Below are 13,085 nucleotides of genomic sequence, written 5' to 3' on the forward strand. Positions count from 1 at the left end.
TGGGCACCTGTAGTCCCAGCTACTCAGGAGGCTGAGGCAGGAGAACCACTTGGACCCGGGAGGCAGAGGTTGCAGTGAGCTGAGATCGCGCCACTGCACTCCAGCCTGGGTGACAGAGCGAGACTTCGTCTCAAAAAAAAAACAAGACCAGCCTGGGCAACATAACAAGACCTTGTCTCTACAAAAAATACAAAAAACAGCTGGCCATGGCGGTGTGTGCCTGTGGTCCCAGGTACCCAGGAGGCTGAGGTGGGAGGATCGCTTGAGCCCAGGAGTTTGGAGGGTGCAGTGAGTTATGTTTGTGCCACTGCACTCCAGCCTGGCTGACAGAGCCAGACCCTGTCTCTGACAAAAACAAAACAAAACAAACAAATCTTTTCTCCTCCTTGTCAGGAAGTAAAGCCTGAATACATTCAGGGTGTGGTGTGACAGTGAGCTGGGAGCTTGGAGGAACAGAGTGGGGACCGCAGGGCTGAGGGGCATCCCTGATGGAAGCTGCTCCCCTCCCATGAGGGCAGCCATGGGGGCCCTGGTGGGCACAGCCACACACCTCCCTGCAGCCTTCTGCTGCTCAGCACCTCCCCCGTGCAGCAGGGCTGGGGGCCATGTCGACGGAGGAGGAAAGCTGTGGCAGTGACCAAACCCAGGAGACAGGCAGCCAGTGGCCTGGCTGGTCCTGGGCCCGACATTCAGTGTCAGCTGCATCTGAGCATGCGGCCTCTGCCAAGGGAGCAGGACCCTGCCTGTAGACTGGGGCTTCCAGCATGAGGCAGGAAGAGTATTCTAAATGTCACAGAAGGCCAGGCGTGGTGGTTCACGCCTGTAATCCCAGCACTTTGGGAGGCCGAGGCAGGCAGATCACAAGGTCAGGAGATCGAGACCATGGTGAAACCCCGTCTCTACTAAAAATACAAAAAATTAGCCGGGCATGGGGGCGGGCGCCTGTAATCCCAGCTACTAGGGAGGCTGAGGCCGGAGAATAGCGTGAACCCGGCAGGTGGAGCTTGCAGTGAGCCGAGATTGCACCACTGCACTCCAGCCTGGGTGACAAAGCGAGACTCCATCTCAAAAAATAAAAAATAAAAAAAAGGCCAGGCGCAGTGGCTCACGCCTGTAACCCCAGCACTTTGGGAGGCCAAGGTGGGCGGATCATGAGGTCAGGAGATGAGACCATCCTGGCTAACAAGGTGAAAACCCATCTCTACTAAAAATACAAAAATTAGCCGGGCGTGGTGGTGGGCGCCTGTAGTCCCAGCTACTCCGGAGGCTGAGGCAGGAGAATAGCGTGAACCCGGGAGGCGGAGCTTGCAGTGAGCCGAGATCGCCCCACTGCACTCCAGCCTGGGTGACAAGAGTGAGACTCCGTCTCAAAAAAAAAAAAGAAAAATACTACTAATAATAAACAAACATCACAGAAAAGACAGAAAGGAAACACAACCCCTAAATGACAAGATCACAAGCAATTCTCTTTAATCCTCTTTCTTTTCCTTCTAAAAGCTTTTGCAAAGTCCCAATTTATTTTTACAGTAAATAGATTATCTTTTAAGAAAATGCACTAGCAAGATTGTAGCAAAGTGTGTTTATGCAAACAGGTGGTGCAGAGACAGAGGGGCAGACCTTGTGGGCAGCTGGAGGGCCGTCCCAGCTCGTGGACCATGCACAGACGGGAGCACCTCAGTGTTTTCAGCCAAGAGAACACAAGTCTCAGGATCCATGTGGCTCCCTCAGGCCCTGGACCCAGGCAGGAAGGACACCCTTGACCATGGGGCAGGGGACATCCCAGCATCTTGTCTGTACCCCCACCACCTGCGTGGCACCTGGCCCTCAGGCACCTGCGTGGCAGCTCCACGGGCCAGGCCCACTGTCCAGTTGCTCCTGCCCTAGAGTTGGGGTCGTGGGGAGGGAGAGTGCAGTAATAGCTAAGTGTTCAGAGGAGGGGCTGGGCTGCAGGCATTGCTGGTTCAGATTGGTGCTCTCCACCTGGCTGTGTGAGGTGGCGGGAAGCAGCAGCCGGAAGAATCCTGCAGGAGTTTCAGAACTTAGTAGCCGGCTGAGGATGGCTTCCCCCTAAAACACCTCGGCTGCCTCAGCCACCCAGCACCTGCCAGAAATGCCGGCAGAGGCCGAGGCCACTACAGAAGAGCAAGCGCACCAGCGCCCGCCTCCTGCCCAGCCCCAGTGGGCAGCACCCATGTGTGGCCAGGTTGGCGCAGGGGCCGGGAGGATGGGGACAAAAGAGACGCCAGCCCTGTGGGTCCCGCAGAGACCTGCCCATGCAGCAACCAGCGTCCAAGAACACAGGTGACCCCAAGAAGCGGGAGCGGTACCTCACCTAGAGCTTAGCAGAGAAGGATGCGAAATCTGCCAGCCCTTTGACATCGTTTGGGAACGTCAACCATGCCCCGCCATCGGCCACCAGCACGGCCCCCGTCACGTAGGAAGCCAGAGGGCTAGCCAGGTAGAGCACGCTGTGTGCGATCTCAGTCTTGTTCCCCAGCCTCTGCAGCGGGCTGGCAGTGACCTTGGTGCTCAGGCTGGCCTGAGGGCCACCTGGAGGGCAGCAGAAGGCTCAGGCCCCATGAGCCCCAAGACCCAGCACCCTCCCCTCTCCCCCAGCTCATTCCCTGAGAGGCATCTGGGAACAGCAAGGACACAGTCAGTGTCACCAAGGCCTAGCATGGAGCAGGATCAGGCCAGGCACAGAACATAGTTGCCACCATGGAACCACCACAGGGCTTTTCAACATACCCCCTGCCAAAGTTCTGGAAGCTTCCATGGGCACCCTGTGCCCCAGGGCAGGATCTGTGGGAGGCCTGGGCTCCCTGAGAGCCTTACCCAGTCGCCGGAGCCCCTCCGTGCCACTGATGGGGCCAGGGGCGAGGCTGTTGACGCGGATATTTTGGGGACCCCACTCCACAGCCAAGTGCCGCGTCATCGCGTCTGCACAGGAGAAAGTTGGATGTGAAGGGGCCGCTCTGCCCTCTGCGAGGGCTCAGGGCCAAGGCCAGGCCTCGCTGCCTGCAGCTGGGCTCAGCTTCACGTGGAGACTGCTGGCCTCCTGGGATGGGAGCAGACGGCCCGTGGGGGACCCAGGTGGGCAAACGTGGGCAGGGGGGTGCTCATACCCACAGCAGCCTTGGCGGAGCCGGCATGCACCTGGAGCGCCTGCCCCCGGTTCCCCAGGGTGGCAGTGATGTTCACGATCACCCCTCCATGGTCCTGCAACACACAAGACCCGGGGCGGGGAGCGGGCGGCCGTCAGGGAGGCCACGGGGCAGGGAGCAGGCAGCCATCGGGGAGGCCACGGGGTGGGAAGCGGACAGCCGTCAGGGAGGCCACGGGGCAGGGAGCAGGCGGCCATCGGGGGAGGCCACGGGGAGGGGAGCGGGCGGCCGTCATGGGGAGGCCATGGGGCGGGGAGCGGGCGGCCGTCAGGGGGAGGCCACGGGGCGGGGAGCGGGCGGCTGTAAGGGGGAGACCCCCGCTGGGAGGACACCCACCCGGAAGAACTTCTCATAGAGCACACGAGACACGTTGAAGGTGCCACTGGTGTCGATGTCCATCACGGTCTTGAAGGCGTTGAAGGACAAGGCGCCAGCGGGGCACAGGAAGTTCCCAGCCGCACCTGCAGAATGGGACACCGCAGGAGCTGCTGGAGCCTGGGGAGAGGGATGCCAAGTGGGTGGTGGCCAGGTGGGCAGAGGGGAGGGTGCAGGAGGGAGCCCAGGTGCCCTGTGGCACCGGGAGGAGACCCATGCCCTAGGATAACTTCCAAAATGACCAGAGCAAGATGGGCGTCCTGACTGCACTGTGTCCCCGAGAAGAGAAGACGTGCTGAAGCCCTGACCCCGTACCTGCGACTGTGGCCTTGTTCGGAAATGGGGTGGGTTGCAGAGATAATCGAATTACACTGAAGTCTGAGCCCTAAATCCAATGACCAGCATCCTTATAACAAGGGAAGAGGACACACAGACACACGCTATGTGCAGACAGTGGCAGACAGTGCAGCGACGGTCTCCAAGCCTGGGAGGGCCAAGGACGGTGGCAGTACTGGAAGCCACGCGGAAGGCAGGAACAGGCTCCCCCCTGGGGCCTTCGGAGAGCACAGCTCTGCCAACGCCTTCCCCTTGGATGTTCTGGCCTCCAGAACTGGGAGATTATATTTCAGTTGTTTTAGCCACACAGGTTGTAGTACTCTGTTAGCCCAGGAAACTAATACACAGGATGTTTTTAAAAGGGAATTTCTGCAGAGTGAAACCAATGTTGGTTCATCAATTGTAACAAACACAAGATGTTAACAGGGAAAACTGTGTAGGTGGGAATATGGAATTCCATGTACTATTAATTATTCTATAAACCTAAAACTGTGATAAAAAAAAAATCAGCCAGGTGTGGTGGCTCACGCCGGTAATCCCAGCACTCTGGGAGGCCGAAGTGGGCGGATCACGAGGTCAGGAGATGGAGACCATCCTGGCTAACACGGTGAAACCCCGTCTCTAGTAAAAATACAGAAAATTAGCCGGGCGTGGTGGCAGGCACCTGTAGTCCCAGCTACTGGGGGGCTGAGGCAGGAGAATGGCGTGAACCCGGGAGGCGGAGCTTGCAGTGAGCCAAGATTGCGCCACTGCACTCCAGCCTGGGCGACAGAGCAAGACTCTGTCTCAAAAAATAAAAATAAAAATAAATAAAAATGAAAAATAAAAAAATAGAAATAAAAGTTGGGGGCCGGGCGCAGCGGCTCATGCCTGTAATCCCAGCACCTTCGGAGGCCAAGGCGGGTGGATCACCTGAGGTCAGGAGTTCGAGACCAGCCTAACCAATATGATAAAACCCCATCTCTACTAAAAATACAAAAATTAACTAAGTGTGGTGGCGGGCGCCTGTAATCCCAGCTACTTGGAAGGCTGAGATGGGAGAATTGCTTGAACCTGGGAGGCGGAGGGTGCAGTAAGCTGAGATTGCACCACGGTACTCCAGCCTGGGCAACAAGGGCAAAACCCCGTCTAAAAAAAAAAAAAAAAAAAAGCTAGGCCGGGCTACCTTTATTTTATTGATGACTCTTGCCTGTAATCCCAGCATTTTGGGAGGCCAAGGCAGGAAGATTGCTTGAGCCCAGGAGTTTGAGACTGGCCTGGGCAACACACAGTAAGACCCTGTCTCTACAAAAAATAAAAAATACAAAAATTAGCCAGGCATGGTGGCACACGTCTGTAGTCCCAGCTACTCAGGAGGCTGGGGCAGGAGGATGGCTTGAGCCCAGAAGGTGGAGGCTGCAGTGAGCCATGATCACACCAGCCTGGGTGACAGAGTGAGATGCTGTCTAAAAAAAAAAAAAGGCTATTACTTTTTTTTTTAAGAGGGAATTTCAGGACACAAGGGCACCCGACTCTGCCATTCAGCCGTGTTCATGGCGCCCACTTGGGCTGCAGCTGTGCTGACCTGCTGCCACCCAGAGAAGCAGAGTCAGGCCAGAGACAGAGGCCCGGAGACAGAGACCCGGAGACAGAAGCGCGGAGGCAGAGGCGCGGAGGCAGAGACCCAGAGGCAGAAGCACGGAGGCAGAGACCCGGAGGCAGAAGCGCGGAGGCAGAGGCGCGGAGGCAGAGGCCCTGAGGCAGAGACCCGGAGACAGAAGCGCGGAGGCAGAGGCCCGGAGACAGAGACCCGGAGGCAGAGGCCCTGAGGCAGAGGCCCTGAGGCAGAGACCCGGAGGCAGAGGCGCGGAGGCAGAGGGCCAGAGCCTGAGTCTTGGCCTCAGGTACCTGGTTGGGGTGCAGCCCACCCCAGGGCAGGCAGCTAGGTTCCCTGGCACGGTCCTCACCCCAGGACCAGAGTTCTAGGGCCTCCAGATGGTACCACTAACCTGTGAGAAGCCACCAACCTCACTCAGCACCGACTCACAGTTAATGAGAATGTCGATTCTGCCAAACTCCTTCAGAGCCTGGTCCACGGCGGCCATGACATCTGGGGGCGCTCGGACGTCCATAGAGAGAGGGAGGCAGTGCCGGCCGGTGGCCCCAGCCAGCTTCCTGGCGGCCTAGAAGCCAGGTAAAGAGGCAGACAGCAGCCCTGCAGCCTCGGCCTGGAGAAAAGGCCTTTGGAATCTGCAGAGGACGATGCTTCCAGGTTCCAGGGAGACCCTGGGTTTGCTGCTGGACCCCACTCTGGGGAAGCACGGCCTGCAAGTGCCCACAACCCCAGTGGATGTTTGTGGGAACCTGCCACACTCTCCCCCCACCTGCCACCTGTCCTAGAATCCTCTCTCTGCATTGCCCTCCAGGCCACTGTCACCCATGTCCTGCCCCTGCTGCAGACCAGAGGTGGAGACTCTCCTCCCAGGTCGAGGGCTCCAGTGGGTGGGACACACGGACCACCTAAATAACCCAGGTGAGCCCAGAGATCCTTCTTGGGGCCACATTACCCCCAAACAGGAAGATCCCTCCCAGGACCCAATAACTAGATTTTTTAAAAAGTCAAAGATGTCTCTGGGAGGCCACTTGCACTGAAGCTCCATATTTAGGACAGGTGCAAGTTTTGGTGCCGGCCGGGCACAGTGGCTCACACCTGTAATCCTGGTACTTTGGGAGGCTGAGGTGGGCGGATCACCTGAGGTCAGGAGTTCGAGACCAGCCTGGTCAACATGGTGAAACCCTATCTCTACCACAAAAATGCAAAAATTAGCCAGGCATGGTGGCGGGCGCCTATAGTCCCAGCTCCTTGGGAGGCTGAGGCAGGAGAATCGCTTGCACCTGGGAGGCGGAGGCTGCAGTGAGCCGAGATCGCACCACCGCACTTCAGCCTGGGTGACAGAGCGAGACTCCCGTCTCAAAAAAAAAAAGTTTTGGTGCCAACATCCCCTTAGCCTCTGGACCCTCCTGGCCCAGGCCCAGCACCCCCACAGCCACCTGCACAGGGGACCATGGGAGAGGCCCTCTCACCGTCAGCACTCGCGGCAGGCTCCTACTGGCAATCACCGTATGGCAACCGTGCCTGCAAAACCAGAAGCAGGTGTGAGGACAATGCGGGTGAGGGGCACTCCCAGGGGCATCTGCCCAGCTCCTGGGCAGGAGTCTCTCAGGCGGAAGTACCAGTCCAGGGCTGAAGGCCCAGCTGGCAGAGGGCACAGGGGCGTGAGCAGGACTGAGGAACTCTGGAGGGACCTCAGGTGGTGCCCACCCCGGGGTTTCTGGCATGGGACATCCCACTGCAGAGGCCGGCGGGTCCTGCCCCAAACACCAGGTACAGAGACAGCTGTGAGCCACAGAGGCCCAGCCCACACATCTGCCTGCGGCCTGCTGGGCCCACATCCTCCACTCCCTTCTCCCTGTGGGGCTGGCATGGAGGACCGTTCTGAAGCGGGGTGCTCCCTGCTCCCCTTCCTGACCACGTGGATGCGAATCCACCACATTGGCCTCTATGAACCCCAGTTCCAGGAATGCTGCTATGATTTCCAGCTTATCTACTGTTCTTGCGAAAGAGCACAAAGATAAGTCCTGCCCTTAGGTCAAAACAACCTTGATGTTTTCCTGAACAAACTCCTACACACTCCCTCCGAAGCAGGACCCCCTTCCCCGTGGTATAGAAGCCCTGGCCTGGGGGTAACAGCATGGAGACGCCTGTCTCACAGCCACCCAAGACTATGCTTCTGCCCATAAATTCCCCAGTAAAATCACCGACACGGACAAACGGGATCACGGGATCTGTCTGCCTTGTTCTTTGGTTTCTCGTCTCTTCTGGTTCGGGGCTTGCTTGCCCACAATAACCATAAAGGTGGCTACCCCTGCTAGGCAGGACCCACCAGAGCTGCAATATCCCATCCAGTCCTCAGACGCCCTGAGCACAGAGCCACCAGTGGAAAGGCCAGATCTCTTCCTGCGGGACTCACCTTTCTGGTCTGAAAAGCAGGGGCTTCAGGGGAACTGAGGAAGGGTCCCTCTCCCCCACCCCGGCCTAACTCTAGCCACTGTCAGGTGGGATAAGTTGCTGACCCTGGCCTGAAGCCACAGAATTGTGTCCCAAAATGTGCTCTGCAGGGCGCCAGCACTGGGGCCTGACACAGCCCTGACTCTCGAGGTCCCAGCAGGCCCCAGACCAGAGCTACACAATCTCCACTGACCTGTAGGAGCCTGGAAGTCCTGACTCCCTCAGGGCAATCCTCGACCCCTCCCCAGTCCCTTTGGCAGGCACCTGGATCCTGTTGGGTAGGTGAGCAGGGGACATCTACCTCCCACCAACATCTTTCCAGGGGTCCGGCATCCAGCAGGGCCCAGGCAGGGAGAAGCGAGGAGCAGGGAGGGGACATAGAGCAGTCTCACCGCATGAAAATCTCAGCAATCCGGAACCCAATCCCAGAACCGCCACCTGTGATGAAGGCCACTTTGTCCCTGAAAATAAAAAAGGAGGCTCTTTTAAAAGAGCCCTATTGGGCCGGGCCCGGCCGGTGGCTCCCAGCACTTTGGAAGGCCAAGGTGGGTGGGCCACAAGGTCAGGAGATCGAGACCAGCTTGGACAATATGGTAAAACCCTGTCTCTACTAAAAATACAAAAATTAGCTGGGCGTGGTAGTGGGGGCCTGTAGTCCCAGCTACTTGGGCGGCTGAGGCAGAAGAATAGCTTGAACCTGGGAGGCAGATGTTGCAGTGAGCCGAGATCGCACCACTGCACTCCAGCCTGGGCAAAAGAGCCAGACTCCGCCACAAAAATATATATATAAATAAAATAAAATAAAAATAAATAAAAAATAAAAGAGCCCTGTTAAAATACACCCCCCATATTGCCATACGGCAATGATTTAAAATGAAAATTCAGCCGGGCGCCGTGGCTCACGCCTGTAATCACAGCACTTTAGGAGGCCAAGGTGGGTGGATCACCTGAGGTCGGGAGTTCGAGACCAGCCTGACCAACCCGTCTCTACTAAAAATACAAAAAATTAGCCAGGCGTGATGGCACATGCTTGTAATCCCAGCTACTCGGGAGGCTGAGGCAGGAGAATTGCTTGAATCCGGGAGGCGGAGGTTGTAGTGAGCCAAAATTGTGCCATTGCGCTCCAGCCTGGGCAACAGGAGCGAAACATGGTCTTAAAAAATAAATAAATAAGGCCGGGCGCGGTGGCTCACGCTTGTAATCCCAGCACTTTGGGAGGCCGAGGCGGGCGGATCACGAGGTCAGGAGATCGAGACCACGGTGAAACCCCGTCTCTACTAAAAAAAATACAAAAAATTAGCCGGGCGTGGTGGCGGGCGCCTGTAGTCCCAGCTACTCGGAGAGGCTGAGGCAGGAGAATGGCGTGAACCCGGGAGGCGGAGCTTGCAGTGAGCCGAGATTGCGCCACTGCACTCCAGCCTGGGCGACAGAGCGAGACTCCGTCTCAAAAAAAAAAAAAAAAAAAAATAAAAAATAAATAAATAAATAAATAAATAAATAAAATGAAAATTCATAGAATTATAGTATTTTATTTATTTTTTTTTTTTGAGATGGAGTCTCGCTCTGTCACCCAGGCTGTAGTGCAGTGGTGCGATCTCGGCTCACTGCAAAGTCCGCCTCGCGGGTTCACACCATTCTCCTGCCTCAGCCTCCCGAGTAGCTGGGACTACAGGCACCTGCCACCACGCCCAGCTAATTTTTTGTATTTTTAGTAGAGATGAGGTTTCACCGTGTTAGCCAGGATGGTCTTGATCTCCTGACCTTGTCATCCACCCGCCTCGGCCTCCCAAAGTGCTGGGATTACAGGCATGAGCCACCGCGCTGGGCCTATTTATTTATTTTGAGACAGGTTCTTGCTACATTGTCCAGGTTGGAGTGCAGTGGCACCATCACAGCCCACTGCCGCCTTGACCTCTTGGGCTAGAAGGATCCTCTTGCTTCAGCCTCCCCAGTAGCTGGGACTACAGGTGCATGCCATCGTGCCCAGCTAATTTTTCATCTACTTTTTCTATAGAGGGGTATCATTTTGTTGCCCAGGCTGGTCCTGAACTTGTGCTGACACAAACTTGCAAAGTACAGTGGGGGAAAGTGTATTTTGGTGTCTTTTGACAGAAATTGACAGAAGTAGATACAAGACAGAAAAATACCCTGGCTTAAACAAGATAGAGGTTATAATTTCCTCTCTCCTAAGCCCTGCATGGCACTAATATCAAATATGATTCCTGAAATTCAGCGAGCTAGGTCAGGATAATATGGCTTTTTTATTTATTAGAGATTTTCTTGTACGTATTAAATGTGTACTGATCGGTATGACTGGCACAAATTGTACCAGATGGATGGCAATCTCCCACTTTTGCAGAGCTCCAAGTTGCCTTTCCTATTCTTAATTATTAAAGATTAATTTTGGGCCAGGTGCAGTGTCTCACTCCTGTAATCCCAGCACTTTGGGAGGCCGAGGCAGGTGGATCATCTGAGGCCAGGAGTTCCAGACCAGCCTGACCAACATGGTGAAACCTCGCCTCTACTAGAAATACACTTAGCCCAGCGTGGTGGCGTGCGCCTACAGTCCCACTTGGACGCACTGAGGCTGAAGCAGGAGAATTGGGAGGCTAACGCAGGAGAATTGCTTGAACCCAGAATGAGACTCCGTTTCAAAAAAAAAATTTTTTTTTTTAAATTTGCAGAACACTCAAAGAGAATTGTCAATACCTGTCCTTGGAGAACATAATTTAAAACTTTTTTTTCTTTTTTTGAGATGGAGTTTCATTCTTGTTGCCCAGTGCAATGGCGCGATCTCGGCCCACTGCAACCTCCACCTCCCGAGTTCAAGCGATTCTCCTGCCTCAGCCTCCCAAGTAGTTGGGATTACAGGTGTGCACCACCACACCCGGCTAATTTTTTGTATTTTTAGCAGAGACGGGGTTTCACCATGTTGGCCAGGCTGGTCTCGAACTCCTGACCTCAGGTGATCCACCCACCTCGGCCTCCCAAAGCGCTGGGATTACAGGCGTGAGCCACTGCTCCTGGCAAAAGATCAAAATTTTAATAGAAACTTGAAAATGTTGCCAATCGAAAAAAAGAAAAGGGAAAAAAAAAGGATCTGCCCATTAGCCGAGTGAGGGCAGGTGACCGGAGAGGATCGACCTTTGCCCGGGCTGCCTTCCCTTGTGAACACCAAGGCGTTTGCAGGAAAATGAAGCGCTGCTGGGCAAAACCTGGCATTTCTGGGCCTTCTGGGTCTTCTGGAAATATGATTTCAACCTAAAATTTTCTGTTAAGAAAGAGGCCATGGGCCAGGCGCGGTGGCTCACGCCTGTAATCCCAGCACTTTGGGAGGCCGAGGCGGGCGGATCACGAGGTCAGGAGATCGAGACCATCCTGGCTAACACGGTGAAACCCCGTCTCTACTAAAAATACAAAAAATTAGCCGGGCGAGGTGGCAGGCGCCTGTAGTCCCAGCTACTCGGGAGGCTGAGGCAGGAGAATGGCGTGAACCCCGGGGGGCGGAGCCTGCAGTGAGCCGAGAACGCACCACTGCACTCCAGCCTGGGTGAAAGAGCGAGACTCCTTCTCAAAAAAAAAAAAAAAAAAAAAAAAAAAAGAAAGAGGCCAGGTTGGGCCGGGCGCGGTGGCTCACGCCTGTAAATCCCAGCACTTTAGGAAGCTGAGGCGGGTGGACCACCTGAGGTCAGGAGTTCGAGACCACCCTGGCCAACATGGTGAAACCCCGTCTCTGCTAAAAATACAAAAAATTAGCCGGGCTGAGGCAGGGGAATCGATTGAACCCGGGAAGCAGAGGTTGCAGTGAGCGGAGATCGTGCCACTGCACTCCAGCCTGGGCGACAGAGCGAGATGCCGTCTCAAAAAAAAAAAAAGAAAGAAAAAAGAAAGAAAGGAGCCAGGCGAGACAGGTTTCCTAACACACGAGCCCTCGGTGGGGAACCTGCCGGCCCTCTCGGCGCTACGGGGACCACGTGGGGGCGCCGGCGCCCGCGGACCGGACCCCGCACCGAGGCTGCGCCCGCTTCCCGGGCCCCGCTCACCGCAGCAGGTCCGGGCAGAAGAGGTGGCGGTACGCGGGGAGACAGTCGTCCCCCTCCACGTCGGGCGGCGGCTGGGCCATGGCGCTCGCGGCGGGGACTGCGGTGACAACGGGCGGGAGCTACCTCGGCCTCCAGGACCCGGCGCACAGCTGCGAACGCGCCTGAAACCCGGAGCCCCGCCCCACTCCCCCGACGCCCCACCCCTCCCCCGATTTCCCCCCGGAGGCCCCGCCCCTCCCCCGATTTCCCCCCGGAGGCCCCGCCCCTCCCCCGATTTCCCCCGGAGGCCCCGCCCCCGCGCGAGGCCCGCTGGGACTGGAAAGCGGCGCGCGAGGCGCAGGCGCAGTGCGGGGCCGGGGCGGTTTCCGCGGCGGAAGCTCGGCGGTCCGCGGGTCTTCTCCTCGAGTCTTTTTCACAGGTATTCGGCGTCAGCGCCGCGTTCAGAGCCTCCAGGACTTGTGGGATACCCTTGGCTCCTGGGTCAAGGCCGGGCTCGCAGCCTCTGGGCTCCCCGTTCGCCTCCCCGTAAACACCATGGGGAGCGCCGGGGCCCAGGAAAGCGCGGCCGGCCCTGCGCCGCTTCCCAAAATGACCCGTTTTTTGTTTTTTTCTTTTTGAGACGGGGTCTCGCTCTGTCGCCCAGGCTGGAGTGCAGTGGCGCAATCTCGGCTCACTGCAAGCTCCGCCTCCCGGGTTCACGCCATTCTCCTGCCTCAGCCTCTCCGAGTAGCTGGGACTACAGGCGCCCGCTACCACGCCCGGCTAATTTTTTTGTATTTTTAGTAGAGACGGGGTTTCACCGTGGTTTCGATCTCCTGACCTCGTGATCCGCCCGCCTCGGCCTCCCAAAGTGCTGGGATTACAAGCGTGAGCCACCGCGCCCGGCCTCAAAATGACCCGTTTTAAGGCCGATAAAGAAGGGTCCGGGGCCGGGCGTGGTGGCTCACTCCTGTAATCCCAGCACTTTGGGAGGCCGAGGCGGGCGGATCACGAGGTCAGGAGTTCGAGACCATCCTGGACAACATGGTGAAACCCCGTCTTTACTAAAAATACAAAAATTAGCCGGGCGTTGTGGCGGGTGCCTGTAATCCCATCTACTCGGGAGGCTGAGGCAGGATA

At 56.8% G+C, this 13,085-nt stretch overlaps 1 protein-coding gene across 5 annotated transcripts; it reads right to left on the bottom strand.

Annotated features, from left to right (window-relative positions):
- Positions 1-1,445: 1,445 nt before the first annotated feature.
- On the bottom strand, positions 1,446-12,187 carry DECR2 (2,4-dienoyl-CoA reductase 2). 5 transcript variants are annotated; one of them, XM_055242238.2, is made up of 9 exons: positions 11,967-12,187; positions 8,316-8,384; positions 6,939-6,990; positions 5,902-6,037; positions 3,501-3,625; positions 3,126-3,219; positions 2,749-2,940; positions 2,333-2,550; positions 1,446-2,021 (listed from the first exon to the last, which is right to left on the bottom strand). In XM_055242238.2, exons 1-8 carry the CDS (start codon positions 12,044-12,046, stop codon positions 2,333-2,335), a joined length of 966 nt encoding a protein of 321 aa, XP_055098213.1. In that variant the 5' UTR covers positions 12,047-12,187; the 3' UTR covers positions 1,446-2,021. The 5 variants fall into 5 exon arrangements, with proteins under 5 accessions (XP_055098213.1, XP_055098214.1, XP_055098215.1 ...); XM_055242239.2 differs by having other exon boundaries at positions 2,836-2,940; positions 11,967-12,181; XM_055242240.2 differs by lacking the exons at positions 8,316-8,384; positions 11,967-12,187 and adding an exon at positions 6,502-6,657 and having other exon boundaries at positions 6,939-6,962.
- Between the last annotated feature and the right edge of the window lie 898 nt (positions 12,188-13,085).

This window comes from Symphalangus syndactylus, chromosome 14 (assembly GCF_028878055.3).
Source record: "Symphalangus syndactylus isolate Jambi chromosome 14, NHGRI_mSymSyn1-v2.1_pri, whole genome shotgun sequence".
NCBI lineage: Eukaryota > Metazoa > Chordata > Mammalia > Primates > Hylobatidae > Symphalangus > Symphalangus syndactylus.